The sequence below is a fragment of the Malania oleifera genome, chromosome 12 (genome assembly GCF_029873635.1).
Source record: "Malania oleifera isolate guangnan ecotype guangnan chromosome 12, ASM2987363v1, whole genome shotgun sequence".
Taxonomy (NCBI): Eukaryota; Viridiplantae; Streptophyta; class Magnoliopsida; order Santalales; family Ximeniaceae; genus Malania; species Malania oleifera.
Genome location: NC_080428.1, coordinates 2596581 through 2613230, shown reverse-complemented (window position 1 = coordinate 2613230; position 16650 = coordinate 2596581). Strand labels below are relative to the sequence as shown.

Here is a 16650-nt window from a genome sequence, read left to right as displayed (position 1 = left end):
AAAAATGTATGACAATTGCCTAGTGTTAGTAAAACTTGGAATGTCTAAATAGAGAGAATGCTAGACTTAGAATTTAAATACTATAAATAAATTACATAAATGAAAACTAAGTGACATGTGATTCATAAATTTAAGCCAAACATATGATGACATTTTCTTATCCAAAAAAATAAAAAAAAATAAAACATTTTCTTAATAAAATAATAGGAAGAAAATTATTCAATAAATTGAATGATCTGAAGAAATTTGTTGATTTGGGAAATTGTAAATTTACATTGAAAACATATTTATGTGTGTGATGGAGGAAATTGTCTATGTGTAAAATGTAAATTGGTGGAAAAAATTCGTGTAGCTAACCCTACCTCGTGGGACCTAAGGCTTGGTTTATTGATGTGTGTGATTATCTACAAGATAAAATTATCAGTTCATATGAATTTTAAAAATTCAAAGAAAACAAAAAATCTAAATTCAAGATTTTTGCACCAAATTATTGAAATCTAAAAAATTTAACAACCTTTTAATAAGATGATATTACACTGGTGAGATTTCATATTTCTAAATTTTTTTATTGTAGTTATTTTTTAGAAAATTTTGTTTTTATTCTGGATTTCTATGAGTTCAAATGTTTCAGGAAATTTCAAAGGAGACTTTGTAGAAATATTAATGCCTTTCTTGTGTTGAAACAAAAACTTAAACGACTTGAGAATTTTAAACCATTTGACTGCATATATGTTAAAAGATTAGATCACTTTGCTGTTTGATGTTATAATAAGTGCATATTTGTTGTTGAAAACCTGTTCCTGCTGTTTTTTTTTTTCTCCTGTTTTTCTTTGGATAAGAGAACTTCTTTATTAACAAAAAAGATAAAAGAAATACAAGGAAGAGTACAAGGTACACTGTCATAAAGAAAGAAGCAAGAAAACAAAAGAAAACAATTAGTGAAGCAAAGAATTTTAGTCTTTTTCAAATTAATCAAGGGTAATCTTTAAAACTTCTGATAGCTGACCATGAAAGAGAAGCTGGGGGAAAAAAATCCTTCTCCATAGGAAGACCTATAGACTTTGTTTGATCCTCTAAAATATTGCACTCCATCCAAATATGGCAGTGCCCTCAATGCCCTAGAAACCTAGAGGAAAGAATATGGCACACCCTGCACCTGAAAATGCAGAATTAGTAATTCCATACACACCAAGAAATAGGGCATTAGAAAAAAAAAATGAGAGATATGCATGCTACAATGACAAAATAGACATATCCACGGATAAAGTCCTCTTTGTATTTTCAAGGGCATAATTATGTGTCTCCCTAGTATTTAACCTTAAATCCTTCAAAGTTGTTTATAAATGCTTTTATTTCTCACATCACATTACTAACTAAATTTTATATCCATAATTTGCAGCTTCCGACACAATATTATATGGCAATGGTAAAAATTCCAGCTGTCTCCTGAAGTTGTTCAATGTTTACATTAATTTTTTTTAAAAAAAATTAGAAAGCTATTTAATTACATTATATTAATTCTAATATTTATTTTTCTAGTCTGACTTGATATTTTGGTGTTCTGCAGTTGTATACAATTACAACCTTGGTTCTTACAACACAAACCATTTATTATGGTCACATCTATCCTCGACTAAACTCCAGTAGATGGTTTCATAAGGTTGGACTTCACTTCAGCTAATCATTTCCTCTTACTAAATTTTAATAAAAAATTTGTCACATACTCATTGGTTTTTTGCTTCGTGGGTGTGGTTGGTGTTGTATAATAAAGTAAAAATGGGAAAGAAAATTCTCAGCCTGAAAATTGTGAAACTTAAAATTGGGAAAAAGGGAAATGTGTTCTCTGTTTTGTAAAGTGCAAGATGGAGTCCAAGCACTTGCCATGTGTGAGGTAAAGCATTGAAATGGATGGTTTCAACACAATCTCATGTTTAAAAATTAGAATCTAGTTGTGTATATGTGCAACTAAGTTCAAGCTCCAGCTAAGAAAATCCTAAATAATTTGATAAGTCAACAAATTGATTTCATGCTCTACTTATTGTTTGTTTTTTTTTTTTAAGTCAACATTTGTCAATGGTGCTGCTTAAAACAGTTCACTGAACAATTGGATGCAAGGGACATAAAAGTGATATGTATATTGATGGTGGTTGCAGTGTTTTAAGAAGCTTGATTGAGACTTAGAGGGTCACCTCAAGACAAGGCATTCCCAAAATGCTTTGAGGGTATGGTCTAAAATACCAATGAACATAAAGGCAAGGGGTGAGGCTATGCATTTGTACTAAAAATGCACCTTTTGTGCCTTTTTTGTTAGTCTTACTCATTCTGGTTGTATGAGTTTTAATTATATTTATTAATTTTAAATTTTTTTTTTTTGTAAATTTTTAATTGTTGTAAAAAAAAAACATATTTAATTTATTTCTGCATTTTATCCAAAAAATAAAATTATTTATGCCTCAACTCTTAAAGGCTTATGCCTTGGCTCATGAGTCATGAGTCATGCGGGTTAAAATGCCTTCCCTTTCCCTTATGCCTTTGACTTTCAAACATTGGTTGAAATTTGTAATTCACATTTTTTTTTTTACTCCTGTATATAGCATACTGTTAATGTTTGAATTAACAACTTGGGTAATTCAATCTTAGCCAGGTTGGGGTTGATCAAAATGAGGAAAGCAATAATGACATGGGGATGAAAGCAGTGAATGGTGTAGATGGATGGCAAAATGGTTGCAGTTGTAATGGAGTTCCTTTAAGTTCACCTATTCCAGTCACACTTCCAGTCGTTCCCCGAAATAGCTCCAGGACAGAGTCATGCTACAGGTAACTAATTCTTCTACTTGGCTATACTTGAACATTTTCTTCTGAAATGCCAGACTGTCCTTATGATCTTCAGAAGCATCAACATATCTGATTAGTTATGAATTTTTATTGCTTGGAAAACTTGAGTGTGTTTTTCCAAATTGGTGTAGCATTATTTTCTTAGGTCTTCTAAGTCAACAAGAATCAGGAAAATTGATGGTATAGACCAGATGATGCAGAGGCATGTTGGTGCACAATTAAAAAAAGGCTTGTTTAGACTGAAAAGTGCATCTAGTTGTTTGAGAAGAAATTCATTATGGTCAATTGAGGTTCTAAACTAATTTAATTGATTAGCATAAAATCTGCCTCCAAGACATTACATTAACAATATACCATATCTTGTTGATTTGTTTCTCCTAGTCCTCAACTATGCCTCTTTCGGTTTTTATATCGTCAATGATTCTTGGATGGTGGCTATAGTGTCCCTTTCATCTCTGTCACTATAAATATGGTTATTTTCACGGATTCACCCGTCTTCAAGTTATGAATTTTCAGCTGTTCTTAAGTGCTTTCTCTAGCACCTTTTGAGATCCACATCCCCTAACCTCTTCTCTTGGAACCACATTTTTTTTGGAGCACTAAGGTGCCCAGGAAGATTCAGGCCTTTCTTTGGACCGTGATACTGGAAAGGATTAAAACACATGAGCCCTGTAAGACTCAGTTCTGACATGTGAATTATGTGTTGTGAATGCAATGGAACAAACACTCGTATCTTCGTGCATTGTAGGATGGCATTGCATTTCGGAACACCCTCTTTTCCTATGTGGGGGAAGAGTGGCTGGCGCTGGGAAAGGTGGGAGAGCTGTTATTGGTTAAATTCAGTGGCTTTAGAAAAAATAGAAATGGTAGAGCTCTTTCGAACATGGCAGTTTTCACCATTTTTTGAAGAATGCTAGGATTTTTAAATCTCATCCTGCTCATGGCTATGGGATACAATGATATTCCTCGCTTCCTTTTGGGTGCACTCTCTTGGTCTTTTTTGGGAATTATCACTGTCCGATCTCAAAATATATTGGAAGGCAACACATTTGTAACTAAATACTTGTATTGATCTCCAGCTATTGATTATCATTGACCTCTATTTCAACTTCCTGTTGGTAATTCTTTCCTACATGGTAATGGAAGGTATATATGACTCATGGATTTGTTGCTTGGGGAAGTTGGGGGAGTCCAATGGTTATGTATGCAGGGTAAAGAATATAAAATTTGAAGAGGTGTCCAAGCGCATGGTTGGAGTTTGAAGAATCTATTTTGAAGCTCAGAATGAGATGATATCAATTTGATCGTATGAGTATTTAACAGGTGTTGTGCTGTTGGCCTATGTACATGATATGGTTATTACGAGGAATGATGCAATGAGTATTTTAGATTTGAACAGGTTTTTATCGTCTTAGTTTCCCACCATAGAGTTTGTAAAGTTGAGATTTTTTTTTGAGAGCTTAAGTGACTTGCTTTTAAAGGAATCAGCTTGTACCAGAGAAAATATTTTATTGATCTTCTCAAAGAACATGGATAATAAGGACCAAACCAGTTGGTTCACCAATGATCCTTATGTAAACGTGTTGATGAAAGATATTTAATAGTTCCTAAATACTATAGGAGTTTAGTAGGCAATTGACCTGGTAGCTAACCAAATAGACCTCTGTTGTTGATAATACTGTGGGCCAACGTATGGATTAGCCTGGGATGTCAAATGAGAATGAAGTAGTTGGCATGTTATGATATGTTGAAGAAAGCTCCACGTCTTGGCTGCTACATATGTCTTGTCGTGATGTGTTGGTTGTTGGTTTTTAAGATCCTGATTGGGTGGGTTGATGTTGATATGAGAAACTACATTGGATACTGCTCCTTTTTTTAGGGGATAATCTTGATAATGTTTGTGCTTTGTGCACCGGGCTGCCCTTTTTTATTTTTTTCTTTACTCACACCACTTTTGAGGTGTGAACAGAGTCTTTTGACTTTCACGAATTATTGAAATTTCCATAAAATTTTTTGCTTTCCACCACCCTCAAAATTGAAATGGTAGCCAAATTCCATCTTACAAAATTTTCATCTAAATTTCCTTAAACAATCTGAAACTTACTGAAGTGTGAAAACTTCAAAGTAATTTGTCTAAAACTTTAAAAATGGTAAAAAAATTCTTTGGAATTAAACTTTGTAATTCAAAATTGAAATTGAAATTTTTGTCTAAATAAATCTCCTTTTTTGTTTTATTGAAAATAACAATTATTGCAAGAAGGATGTAAATGATTGCTTCCAGACTTTTGAAGTTCTATGCAAAATTGAACTTAGATATTAGCTATAACATTTTATTTGTCCTTCTATTTCTATTTTATCTATATTTGCATAATAGTTGTTAAAGACTTGATATACATTGTTGGCCCACAACCTAATAGCTTATGCTTTTAGGTAAATTGGTAGTTGAATATGGTATCAGAGCTGGTTACCACGAGGTCTTGGGTTTTAGTTTTGTTGCCTGCGTTTAATGTAAGTTTGTTAAAAAGTTATTGTGTCCCGAGTATGGGTGTTACTCATCGTTTGTTATCTCTCCACGTGCTGTCAGGCTGCATTTGTGGGGGAGTGGTAGGGCTTGATATACATTGTTGGCTCACAACCTAATAGCTTAAGCTTTTAGGTAATGTAGTAATCTAACAATAACTAGTGTTTAACTCATTTATGAATTTCATGTGTATTAGTTGAATATGAACATGTTTAATTAGGTTATTGTAATACAGTTACACTTCGAGAAATGTTGTATTTTACTTACAATATTTTAGTTCTAAACATTGTTGGCTCACAACCTAATAGCTTAAGCTTTTAGGTAATGTAGTAATCTAACAATAACTAGTGTTTAACTCATTTATGAATTTCATGTGTATTAGTTGAATATGAACATGTTTAATTAGGTTATTGTAATACAGTTATTGCACCTTATACACTTCGAGAACTGTTGTATTTTACTTACAATATTTTAGTTCTAAATAGTGCATTTTTTTTGTTTATGAACAGTTTCTTTAGTTCCATAAAAAAATCCATGCTTTACTATTAATTTCCATAACTTTTTAAATCAAAATCTAAATCAAAACTGAAATCAATTGAGATTTCTTTACTTTTGAAGCTGCAAAATTCCAATCAAAGCTGAAATTTGAAACCTTGCTTGTGAATTGATGTGGTTAGAACGTGAGAATGGCAGTATTTTCACTCCATATATCTCATTTTGATGCAGCTTGGGAATTTATTTACTAAGGGATAAGTTGCTGAGTGTGTCATCATTTTATGTGACATGCTTGGTCTGTTTGATGTTTATTGCCAGCTCAAGAGGGAGTATTAAGAATTAGTGGTTTGGTGTTTGAGGAGCATTTTGTAATTTCTTGGTCTTTAATATATTTATGAGAGAGAATGCATCTGCTTCTGTTCTCTTCACCTCTCTCTCTCTCTCTCTCTCTCTCTCTCTACTGGAAACTTGCAACAATAATTTCTTTTAATGCCTCAACTTAATAAAATAAATTGTTGTAACCATATGGAAGAAAGAATCTTGAAAATGCTTTGGGAGTTTGTGCACTTGTTAAATTTAAAGTCCAAGGCCTATTTTTGGTCAGCGACTTATTGTGGCCACTTTGAATAGTTTCATGTATAATAATATGCTAGCTGGTATTCGTCAGGTCTGCAAGATATCTATCAAGGAGTTACAGTTCTACACTCGGGTCTTTTTTAGCAGGGAGAACTGCACGAAACTCAGCTCGTAGCTGGAATCCAATTGAGGAGCCCTTGCTTGGTGAACTTGGTTCTCCTCGGTCTGCACCACCACCAAAGACCAAAACTATGCTATGTGTGGTAAATTCTGAATGGCAAATCGGACAAATGTTTTCGGTTAGAACCATTTTTCTATGGGGCATAACCTTTTATATGTTCTTTGGCTGCAGATCTATGTTGTGATATTCTTATTCGGCATTCTTAATGTCCGCCTATCTGCAAACAAGAGTGTTTTAGAGAAACAAAACCAAGGAGTTGTTATGCAAGTAGGAAGAAAACTTTTACAGGTATTTGGGAGAAATTTAGTTCCCTTTATTTTACATGAGAAAATTATTTGAGTAATGTAAGATTCATCTGCACTCATGATATGATTTTGTCTCATGTGAGAGGCATCTTGGCTCATTTTTTATTTTATTCCCCCTCCCCCACTTTAACTGCTTTTCATTGGAATCATTGGATTGCCTAGTTGGTTCTACCATTGGGCTGTGGGTCATTTATTTAGTGGCGCATTTGTTTTTGGTTGTTTAATAGAAGGAAAAATTAAAACTTATTGCCGTTGCAAAATTAATTCTTGTTAGTTCACTATTGAGTTTTCAGGTAGGTGACAGGTGGTTGCAAGAAAGTGGTGGTGAAGGGAGAAGTGGGATTGGAAACCTCCTAGGATGGGCAATGGCAGCTATTTACATGGGTGGACGGCTTCCCCAAATTTGTTTAAATGTGAGATTTATTTGTGCTAATAGATTTCTGCTTTACAACAAAGAGTCAGTTTTCGTGGTCTTTGTTAACTTTCTTCTGATTGTTCCTAGTCTAGATCACTGTCCGCTATTGTTAGAGATAAGGTGCCTGTTTTGAATCTGAATTAATTAATTAATATTTTTTTGTAATTTTTGCAGATTAGAAGAGGCAATGTTAAGGTAAGCTCCTCTAAATTATTCTCGTTAGTAGGTGGGGGCTGAATTTGTGTATTAGTTTTTAAAATTCATTTTCTTTTTCACTTTATGGGGCAGAAAGATTGTTTTCAGTAGCATGGTTTTAATATCTTTTGTTTTTAAGGTCCTACAAATTATCATTTAATAAAAGCTTTAGTATATATTTGTGGTCGTAATTGTGCATGTGTGCATGCATGTGTGTGGCTGTAAAACTAACATTTTACATCACAAGTATCTGTATGTCATTTCCTTAGAAATGCATCTGTTTCAAATAAAAAAGGTGGGAAAGAGGATGGGAAAGAATGAGATTGTATTTTGGTACAAACACATAAATTTGTAACCTCCTTTTCCTTGATGTGCAGGGGCTAAATCCATGCATGTTCATTTTCGCTTTTGTTGGAAATGTCACGTACGTTGCAAGGTGAGCAATCAATTGCATGTTTTTGTTTATTGTAGGTCACTTGTCTTTCTTGTGACAATGCACCAAAAGCATTTGCTAAATCTTTTGAGGGCAGGCCTGATCAACAGTAAGGTTACTCCTTTGTGACTGGTTGGTCACAGGTTCAAGTCCATGGAAACAGCCTCTCTGCATAAAGCAGTTGTAAGGCTGCATACACTGTAACAACCCTCTCCCCACCCTTGCAAACCGACGCCCTCTTTTTTGGCTAGATAAGATTGTGCATATTATTATGTCCACTTTTGCAGGTGCCAGAATTTTAGTGTGCTATTTTGTGTTTAATATTTCACATTTACGTTATGGGGTTCTTTTGCTCATTATTATTTTTTATTTTTTACTCTTTTTTGGTGTCTAGCATTCTGGTCAGCAGCATGGATTGGTCAAAAATCCAACCGAATCTTCCATGGATCGTGGATGCAGGAGGGTGTGCACTTCTTGATAGTTTTGTATCCTTATTCATAAATATTTTTTAACATGTTCTAACTATATTGCACTTGACATGGCTCGGGTTACATATTCCTGGAAATTTGTCAGCACATAACAATTAACCACACTGGACTGGAGAGCAGTTGATTATGTAGGCTATTTTGCTTGTGTGAAGTTTAATCCTATTATAGAGGGCAACATTGTTATCCCTCTGTTTAAGTATTGGGAAAGATGGCCAAAGGAAATGAAACTGCTTAAAACCGGTCAAGAAGGGAAGCCATTATAAGTATTTCCTTCTTTCCTAGGTTCTGTCAATTTGAAGGAGTTTTTATTTAATTTTATGTGCAGCCTTAACATTCTGTCCAGATTTTAATTCAATTCATCTATTTCCATCTTCGGGCACGCCAACACCATGAAAATAAGCATGGAAACTCAAGTGCTGCATAGATTATGACGGATATCACCACGAGGTGCCTGTCCCTTCTTTTTCCTCCTCTCATTTTTCATGTCCATGTTTTTTGTGCATTTTATTGAAGTATTGCTCGTTGAAATAGTACTTTGGGAGCTCCCTGGAGAATCATAACTTCGACCTTTTGTAACACCTAACCTCAACCCCGCCCTCTCCGGTTACCACCTGAGCTAAGACATGGGTGCATTTTTATTTTCCGCCCATTCCTTTAGGTCCTTGTGTTTGTTGCCTTTATCTGTACATCTATGGTCTAATTTTGAACTGTTGGTTGAAAATAGCAGCAAATTTGCACTCATATTTTATATCAAGTTGAGATGAAAACCAATTGCTAATTTGTCTTTATAGCTTCTGTACATGCATGCACCGCCCTGGGCCTTTCATGGAGTTTCCTCTATCTTTACTAGGCCATTCTAGTGTCTTGGCCGTTCAGCCATGCTTGTTTCCTCGAATACGTCACTGCTTCTGGTGATTGTTTGCCAATATCTGATTTACTATTTTATTAATTTTCTAAAGGTCCAGCTTTTCTTTTCAGGTGCCATTGATGGTTCAGATGCTTTCCCAGAGACCCAAAATGGGCGAGCTTGTTAAATTGTCGTTGAACTGCGGTTGATTCTCGGGAGTGTGAAAGCCCCTCTGGCCTTCATGCAATGAAAGAGTTTTAACGTCATTCCAATTGAATGGCTGCAATTTTTTTTCTAAAATAAGCATGAAAATTTTACGTATTTTGTTCTCTCTTCCAATCTCCACGAGTTTGTTGTTTAATTTGGTTATTTCGTTCATTTTTCCGAAGGAAGTACGAATACAAATACAATATATATATATATATCTATATATATATATATATATATATATATATATATATAAGATAATAATTTGAATAAAGGGCCCTATATTTTCATGCATAATTTACTGATTTTTTTTTTCTTCTGAAATTCCATCAATTTAAATCCAGCGCTTCGCATTTTCACGTTTCAAATACAATATTGATGTATTTAAAATGTGAAAATATATTCTGTTATAATTGCTATTAATCTTACGGTGGACAATTCTCAATGGGAGTAGAGACAAGGGAGAGGCATTTTTGCAATGCTGCGAAATTTCCTGCAAAAGGTCTTATTTATAGTTACTTTTTCTGTCTTTTTGGGTTCAATTGTTTGAGTGAAGTAAAGAAAATAATAATAATAATAATAATAATAATAATAATAATAATAATAATAATAATAATAATAATTTATTTTTGACTATATATACTAAACATGAAATATTATTAAGAATAAAAAATTAATGTAATATGACTAAAAATAAAATAAAAATAAATGCTAATAATGTGTAATATTAAAGTTTTAATTTTTTTATATTTTATTTTCATTCATATATTTTTCATAATTAAACATGAAATAGTGGATTTTTTTAAATATGATGGTATTATGGCAACACGTAAATAGAGGGACATGAAAAATCTTAAGAAAAAAAATAGAACTTACAATTTAACACTTATACTCTAACTACAGTTATGAAAATATTAAATTTTCATACTTACATAACTTTATAAATAAATAAAAAAATAGTGAATAGATTCTTCATTATTTCTAAATTGTGATTCGATACCTAAACTCTTAATTATTATTATTATTTTTCATGTAACAATCAATCAATGATTTTAAAAAAGTTATATAAATTTAAAATTAATTATTTAAAGGCTACTTCTAGCTCTACAATTTCATTTCTAAAATTTATTTTTTAAAAATTATATTATTTTTATTTAAATGATGTTAATTAGGACATTTTATAATAATTTTAGCAAATATCAGAGGAATTTACTTGTTATTTGAGGATGCACATTTTATTCAATATTTATAATACCATTGTATTTGTTTTATTTTTTGAATGAAGTGGATTTTTTTTTAGGTCCAAATCTTGAACTATTTAAAATAAAATTTTTATAAGTAGATTTATCTAATGTTATTGAATTTAATTTTTTGAGATAATTTTTATTTTTAAAATATAATAATATTTGTGTCTATAAAATTATTTACAATATTTTTATTTTTATATATGATATATATATATATATATATATATATATATATATATATATATACACACACGTATGTGTGTGTGTGTGTGTGTGTGACTAAATAGAGTTTCTTTTTTAGGTTCAAATTTAACATATTTAAAGTATATTTTATATGTAATCTTATATTGTTGTCCACAAATTGATTTACGATTATATATTTTAGGATTTTTTAGTCTTTTTATTCAAGAAGGAAGGACATTTTTATTCACAAAATGATTTATACTATTTATACTTTTGTATATGGTGTAGATATGTATGTTTGTGTGTTTACTTAATTAATTATTATATAGGTATTCCTTTACATAATTAACTAATTTTGACTCTTAATTACTGTTATCTTTTGTTGACTTACCAATCAATTAATTATTTTTTTTTAAATTTTAATAAATTTAAAATTCATTATTTTGAAGCAACTTCTAGGTATACAATTTCATTTTATAAATTTATCTTTTAGACATTGAGATTTTTTTAAGAATCTTTTCTTTTTCTTAATTAGGTCTTGGTTTACATATGTAAACCTCTCTGAAGATTCACTTTGATTCAGAGACATAGGTTTTTTTCTAGATTCTTTAAGTCGTGTTTGATTCCCCTACAAAATGATTCTGAATTTATTTCATTTTGTTGATTGTAAATTCTTTTATTCATCTTCTATAGTTTGGGTTCAAATCCATTTGGCTTTGGAAACTTTCAGGGGATTCATATTCAATTGGGACATGCAATGGATTGAGAGTTTAATAAAAAGAAGCAATAAAGATTTTATGGGTTGAGAAATATTGTTTCTCCATTATTCTTGGATTTGAATATTGAATTTAGATCGAAGAATTCTTATGATTCCTTGCTCAATTTCATTAGCTACATCAAATTTCTTGCATCAAAAGATACTTACGACAATGTTTTTTCAAATGGTTGTCATTTCCATTTAGTTTCGGTCACCGGTGAGATCTTCTCCTCTTTTATTATTTCTTTTCTTATTACAATTATTAACAAATTTTTTTGATAGTTAGTTAGTAGTGGAGATTTTGTGTTTTGATTTGTAAGCTTAGTATATGCATTTTTGTATTTTTTTTTTTTTTTTTTTTGTGTTTTTCATTTGTAGGTATTGGAATATACAAAATTTTTCAAAAAAGTGCTATTGCATGGTTCTTTTTTGTTGTAGTATAGCTGGATTCACATCCAAAATTGTATGCTTTAAATTTTTTGTACCTGTTTCTCTATATCTTATTGAGTACGCCACAACGTGACTTTCTCATCAAAAACCACTTTTCTACTGATCACCACCTTGTTTGCTACTGGATTATACAACTTGAACTCTTTCACGCCTTTCTAACATCTTAGAAAGATGCACCATCTAGACTTTACCTCAAGCTTAGATCTCTCCTCACTAGAAATGTGTGCATAGGCTGGACTCCTAAATACTTTTAGTCAGGAGTAGTCTACCTCTTTACTTGTCTACACCTTCTCAACAATTTTCCTATTTTGTGATGCCCTTGGCGATCTGTTTACCAAGAAACAAGTCATACTAACTGCTTTGACTTAGAAATTCATAGCGAGCCCAACATGCAACCTGAGGCACCAAGCGCTTTGACCTAGGGTTTGGTTCATCCTTTCCACCACACCATTTTATTGAGGTGTCCGATGTACTGTAAAATGCCTCCTTATGCCATGCTCCTTGCAGAACTCTCTAAAACTCGAGTTTGTATACTTAGTTCCATTGTCTATCTTGAGAAATTTGATCTTTCTCCCGGTCTGATTTTTCACTTCAGCTTTCTAGAGTTTAAAGTTGGCAAACATCTCCGACTTGTACCGCATGAAGTAAACCCAGACCTTCCATGAGTCATCATCGATATACTCACTAAATACACATGTCCCCCTCATGATGCCACTCTTACTGGCCCCCAAATGTCCTAATAAATGTAGTCTAGTATCCCCTCTGTTTTGTGCGTGGCTGTCATGAACTGAACCCTAATTTGCTTCCCAAGCACACAGTACTTGCAGAACTCCAACTTACAAAATTGACCCCCTTCGGAAGATTTCTCTTGTCAAGTTCCTTCATACCACCCTCACATATATGCCCTAAGCGCATATGCCACATAATGGTACTCTTAGACTTAGACTCCGCGGCTATAGCTCCACCTACAACCATTGTACCCCAGGAGTGTGTATATATTACCCGACACTCTTTACCCCTTCATCACGATCAGAACTCCCTTGCTCACCTTCATTACCCCACCTTAAGATTTGTAGCTGAACATGTTATCCAAGGTGCCTAATGAAACCAGATTCTTCCTCAACTTCGATATATGCCTCACATCACACAATGTCCTCACCACACCATTATTCATCTTGATTCTAATATTCCTTATCTCGATCACTTTGCATGCAACATCGTTCCCCATCAGAACAAAACCAGAATTCATTAATTATTTATGTAGTGAACGAATCCTTGTTGGGCGTCATATGATATGAACACGCCAAGTCCAAGATTCGAGAACCTGCAAACTCATTCGACCCTGCTGAAACCGAGAGCATATCATCGTCACCACTCCCAAAGTCTCATTCTCCTATTACATTCGTTGTGTTTGAAGATTCTTCTTTGCTTTCAGCATTCCCTTTCTTCCTTTCCGGACACTCGGGTTTTATGTGTCATCTATTCCCACACTTAAAACATCCCACGTCCTTCCTCATCTTGGATTTGGATTGAGCCCTATGGCTGCTCGATCCACCCTAGAAGTTGCTCCTCCCACGATCCCAGATCCCCTTCACCATGAGCCCTTCAGCATGTGAACCCTTATTTCTAGCCTTCTTCCTTTGATGGAACCCCAGCAATGCACTTGTGATGTCCTCCAACTCTAGGGTTTCTTTCCCCTAAGTCAGTGTCATAACCAGGTTTTCATATGTTAGAGAAGTCGGTAAGGAATTCAGCAGCATCAAAGCTTTATCCTCTTCCTCGAACTTTACATCAACTCGCTTCAGATCACTAATGATGAGATTGAATGTGTTGATATGCCAAGTCAGGTCTGAACTCTCGGCCATCTTAAGCCAATAAACCTTTTGCTTAAGATAAAACTTGTTCGTAAGCAACTTGAACATGTACCGACTTTCAAGTTTCAACTAAACCGCAGCAAGTGATTCCTCATACATGGCGTGATACATCACGCCATCAGCCAGACAATGCCGGATAGTGGACACAACCTTTGCTTCTAGCTCCTTCCAACTTACATCATTCATATCGTCCGACTTACTTTCGTATAAAGCCTTCACCATTTTTTACCGCACTAGCAAGACCTTCACCCTCCTCTGCTAAAGTTCAAAATTCCCTAGTTCCATCGAACATATTAACATCGAATTTCATCAAAGAGACCCCAGCCATTGAGAACCAATAGCTTTGATACCACTTGTTGTTCGTGGATGTGCAACGGAAGCCTTTTCACACACTCATGAATTAAAACAACTAGTGCAATTACTCAATGATGAATCATACTTAAGAAGCAAACACTCGATAATGAGAAAAACGAAAGCAACAATCAAAAGACACAAGATTTATGTGATTCGACAAGTTGCCTACGTCCAAGGGAGCAGCAACTCTGATTCTCACTATGAACAATGTCAAGCCTACAAGAGGATTACAAATCATTGATTATATATGAACTGTAAACGTACAGAAACCTTAGATCCTATCTAAACCAACCTAGTAGCAATTCTTGGAGGAAAATCCTCCAAAATACCCAATCTGCTGATCTCTCGATTTGAATTACGTGACTTGCGCCGACTAAAACCATTTATCGTTTAGGCCAAACCCTCGATGGTTAGAAGCCGAGAGGAGTACTTTGCATTCTATCTGAAATCGTCGACGATTATAGCCCAAACAGTCGATGGTTTGCCCTCTTTTTGTAGCCTTCTCTCTTGCTCTTGCTCATGGCTTCACGTAACTTTCTTGGTGCATGTGTCCCACTCAAAATATGAGCCACATCCCCAACATAGAATACCCTTAAAATTAAGAGGGAAGATTTATAAGACGACTATAAGGCCAACTATGCTTTTATGGTTTAGAATGTTGGGCAACTAAGAAACAATATGTACAAAAGATAAAATTACTGAAATTTGAATGTTAAGGTGAATAAGTGGTTAACATTAAAAGATAAAGTAACAAATGAGCATATACATAACTATTTAGGCATAGTACCAGTTGAAAACAAGATCAGAGATGGGTGACTTAGATTGTTTGGACATTTGAAACATAGGTCGAGAAAAACACTTGTGAGGAGGAGTAAGTGAGTTATTATTTTTGGCATGAAAAGGGGTAGAAGTAGATTTAAAATAACTTGAAATGTGCTAATGAGGAAGGATTTAACAACCCTTAATCTAATAGATGAAAATGCTCTTTTTAGGGTGAATTGGCGAAAAAAGGTTCATGTAACCGACCTCACCTAGTGGGACTTGAGACTTCTTGTTGTTATTGTATCTTTTAGAAATAGTATTATTATTTATCTAAATGATGTTAGCTAGACACTTTAAAATAATTTTAGTAGATATCCAATTACTAATTTTATTTGAGGATGTACATTTTATTCAACATTTATATTATCATTGCAGTAATTTTATTTATTTTTGAATGAAATGGACTTTTTAAGTTCCAAATCTTGACCTATTTAAAATAAAATTTTCAAATGTAAATTTATCTAATGTTATTGACTTTATTTTTTTTTTGAAAGAATTTTTTATTTTTAAAATATAATAATATTTTTGTTTACAAAATTATTTTACAATATTTTTACTTTTATATGTGACACACACACGCACACACAATATATATATATATATATATAGTAAATAAATTTACTTTTAGGAATGTTGATTTTGTATAAACTTGTTTTTAAAAATAAGGTTAGTGTTGTTGGCAAGTTGAATTATAATTATTTTTTTTTGGAGTTTTTAATTTTTTTTTTTCAAAAGACGAGGATGTTTTTGTCCCTCAAATGATTTACACTATTTGTAAATTTTCTCCAAAAATAATACTATTTTATTTTAATTATCTAATAATACTTAGATATAACTTTTTTTTTTTTTTCAAATCGATGGATGCCCAAAACTCGGCTACCTCATTTATAGGGTTTTGTATGGCATACGAGGGCCGGTACGTGGACAGATAATAATTTGGCAATTCAAAACTTGTTAGATGGTCTAGTGAGTTTTAATCAAATGTCACTACTTCATACTACGAGCTTTGCATAGTTAACGCGATGATTAGCCAATTAAAAGTTTTTGAGAAAGATGAGAAGGGCAATTTAATAAAAGTGAGATGAACGAAGGTCAGATCGGTGTGGAGACGAGTAGATGTCAACATTCAAACCATTCATTTCCACATGCATGTCCCTAATAGAACACCATGGGCTCATGTGTATACCACCTCCCACTTTTCTCTTCACATCAATCAACTTCTCTCTCTCCAAAATTACTTTTTGGGTGTTGAAAAATGCACAATTTTAGTAGTACTTCCAGATTTAAGCTCTCAATATTGATGTGGTATTCTTTGGATTACACACTTTAATTTGCATTAGACTCAAAAGTGCACCGTGTTAGATTTATAAGAGTTCTTAATATTTCTTATATGCTAACTAAAAACAATATACATAGATTGTGCATTTGTTAGACTGAAATCTTAATATTTCTTATGTAATTGGAA

General features: G+C 33.1%; 1 protein-coding gene across 2 annotated transcripts in view; it reads left to right on the top strand.

Moving 5' to 3' along the window:
• The window catches only part of LOC131144484 (uncharacterized), a 31684-nt gene extending 22066 nt beyond the window's left edge, over positions 1–9618 (top strand). For both annotated transcript variants that reach the window (XM_058093166.1, XM_058093167.1), the window contains exons 4-14: positions 1400–1426; positions 1568–1660; positions 2645–2817; positions 6519–6690; positions 6780–6896; positions 7207–7326; positions 7503–7523; positions 7901–7959; positions 8351–8441; positions 8788–8891; positions 9423–9618. In XM_058093166.1, the coding sequence (XP_057949149.1) occupies positions 1400–1426; positions 1568–1660; positions 2645–2817; positions 6519–6690; positions 6780–6896; positions 7207–7326; positions 7503–7523; positions 7901–7959; positions 8351–8441; positions 8788–8868 (954 nt within the window). In that variant the 3' untranslated portion in view covers positions 8869–8891; positions 9423–9618. The remainder of the gene's footprint in view (positions 1–1399; positions 1427–1567; positions 1661–2644; positions 2818–6518; positions 6691–6779; positions 6897–7206; positions 7327–7502; positions 7524–7900; positions 7960–8350; positions 8442–8787; positions 8892–9422) is intronic.
• The last annotated feature ends 7032 nt before the right edge of the window (positions 9619–16650 follow it).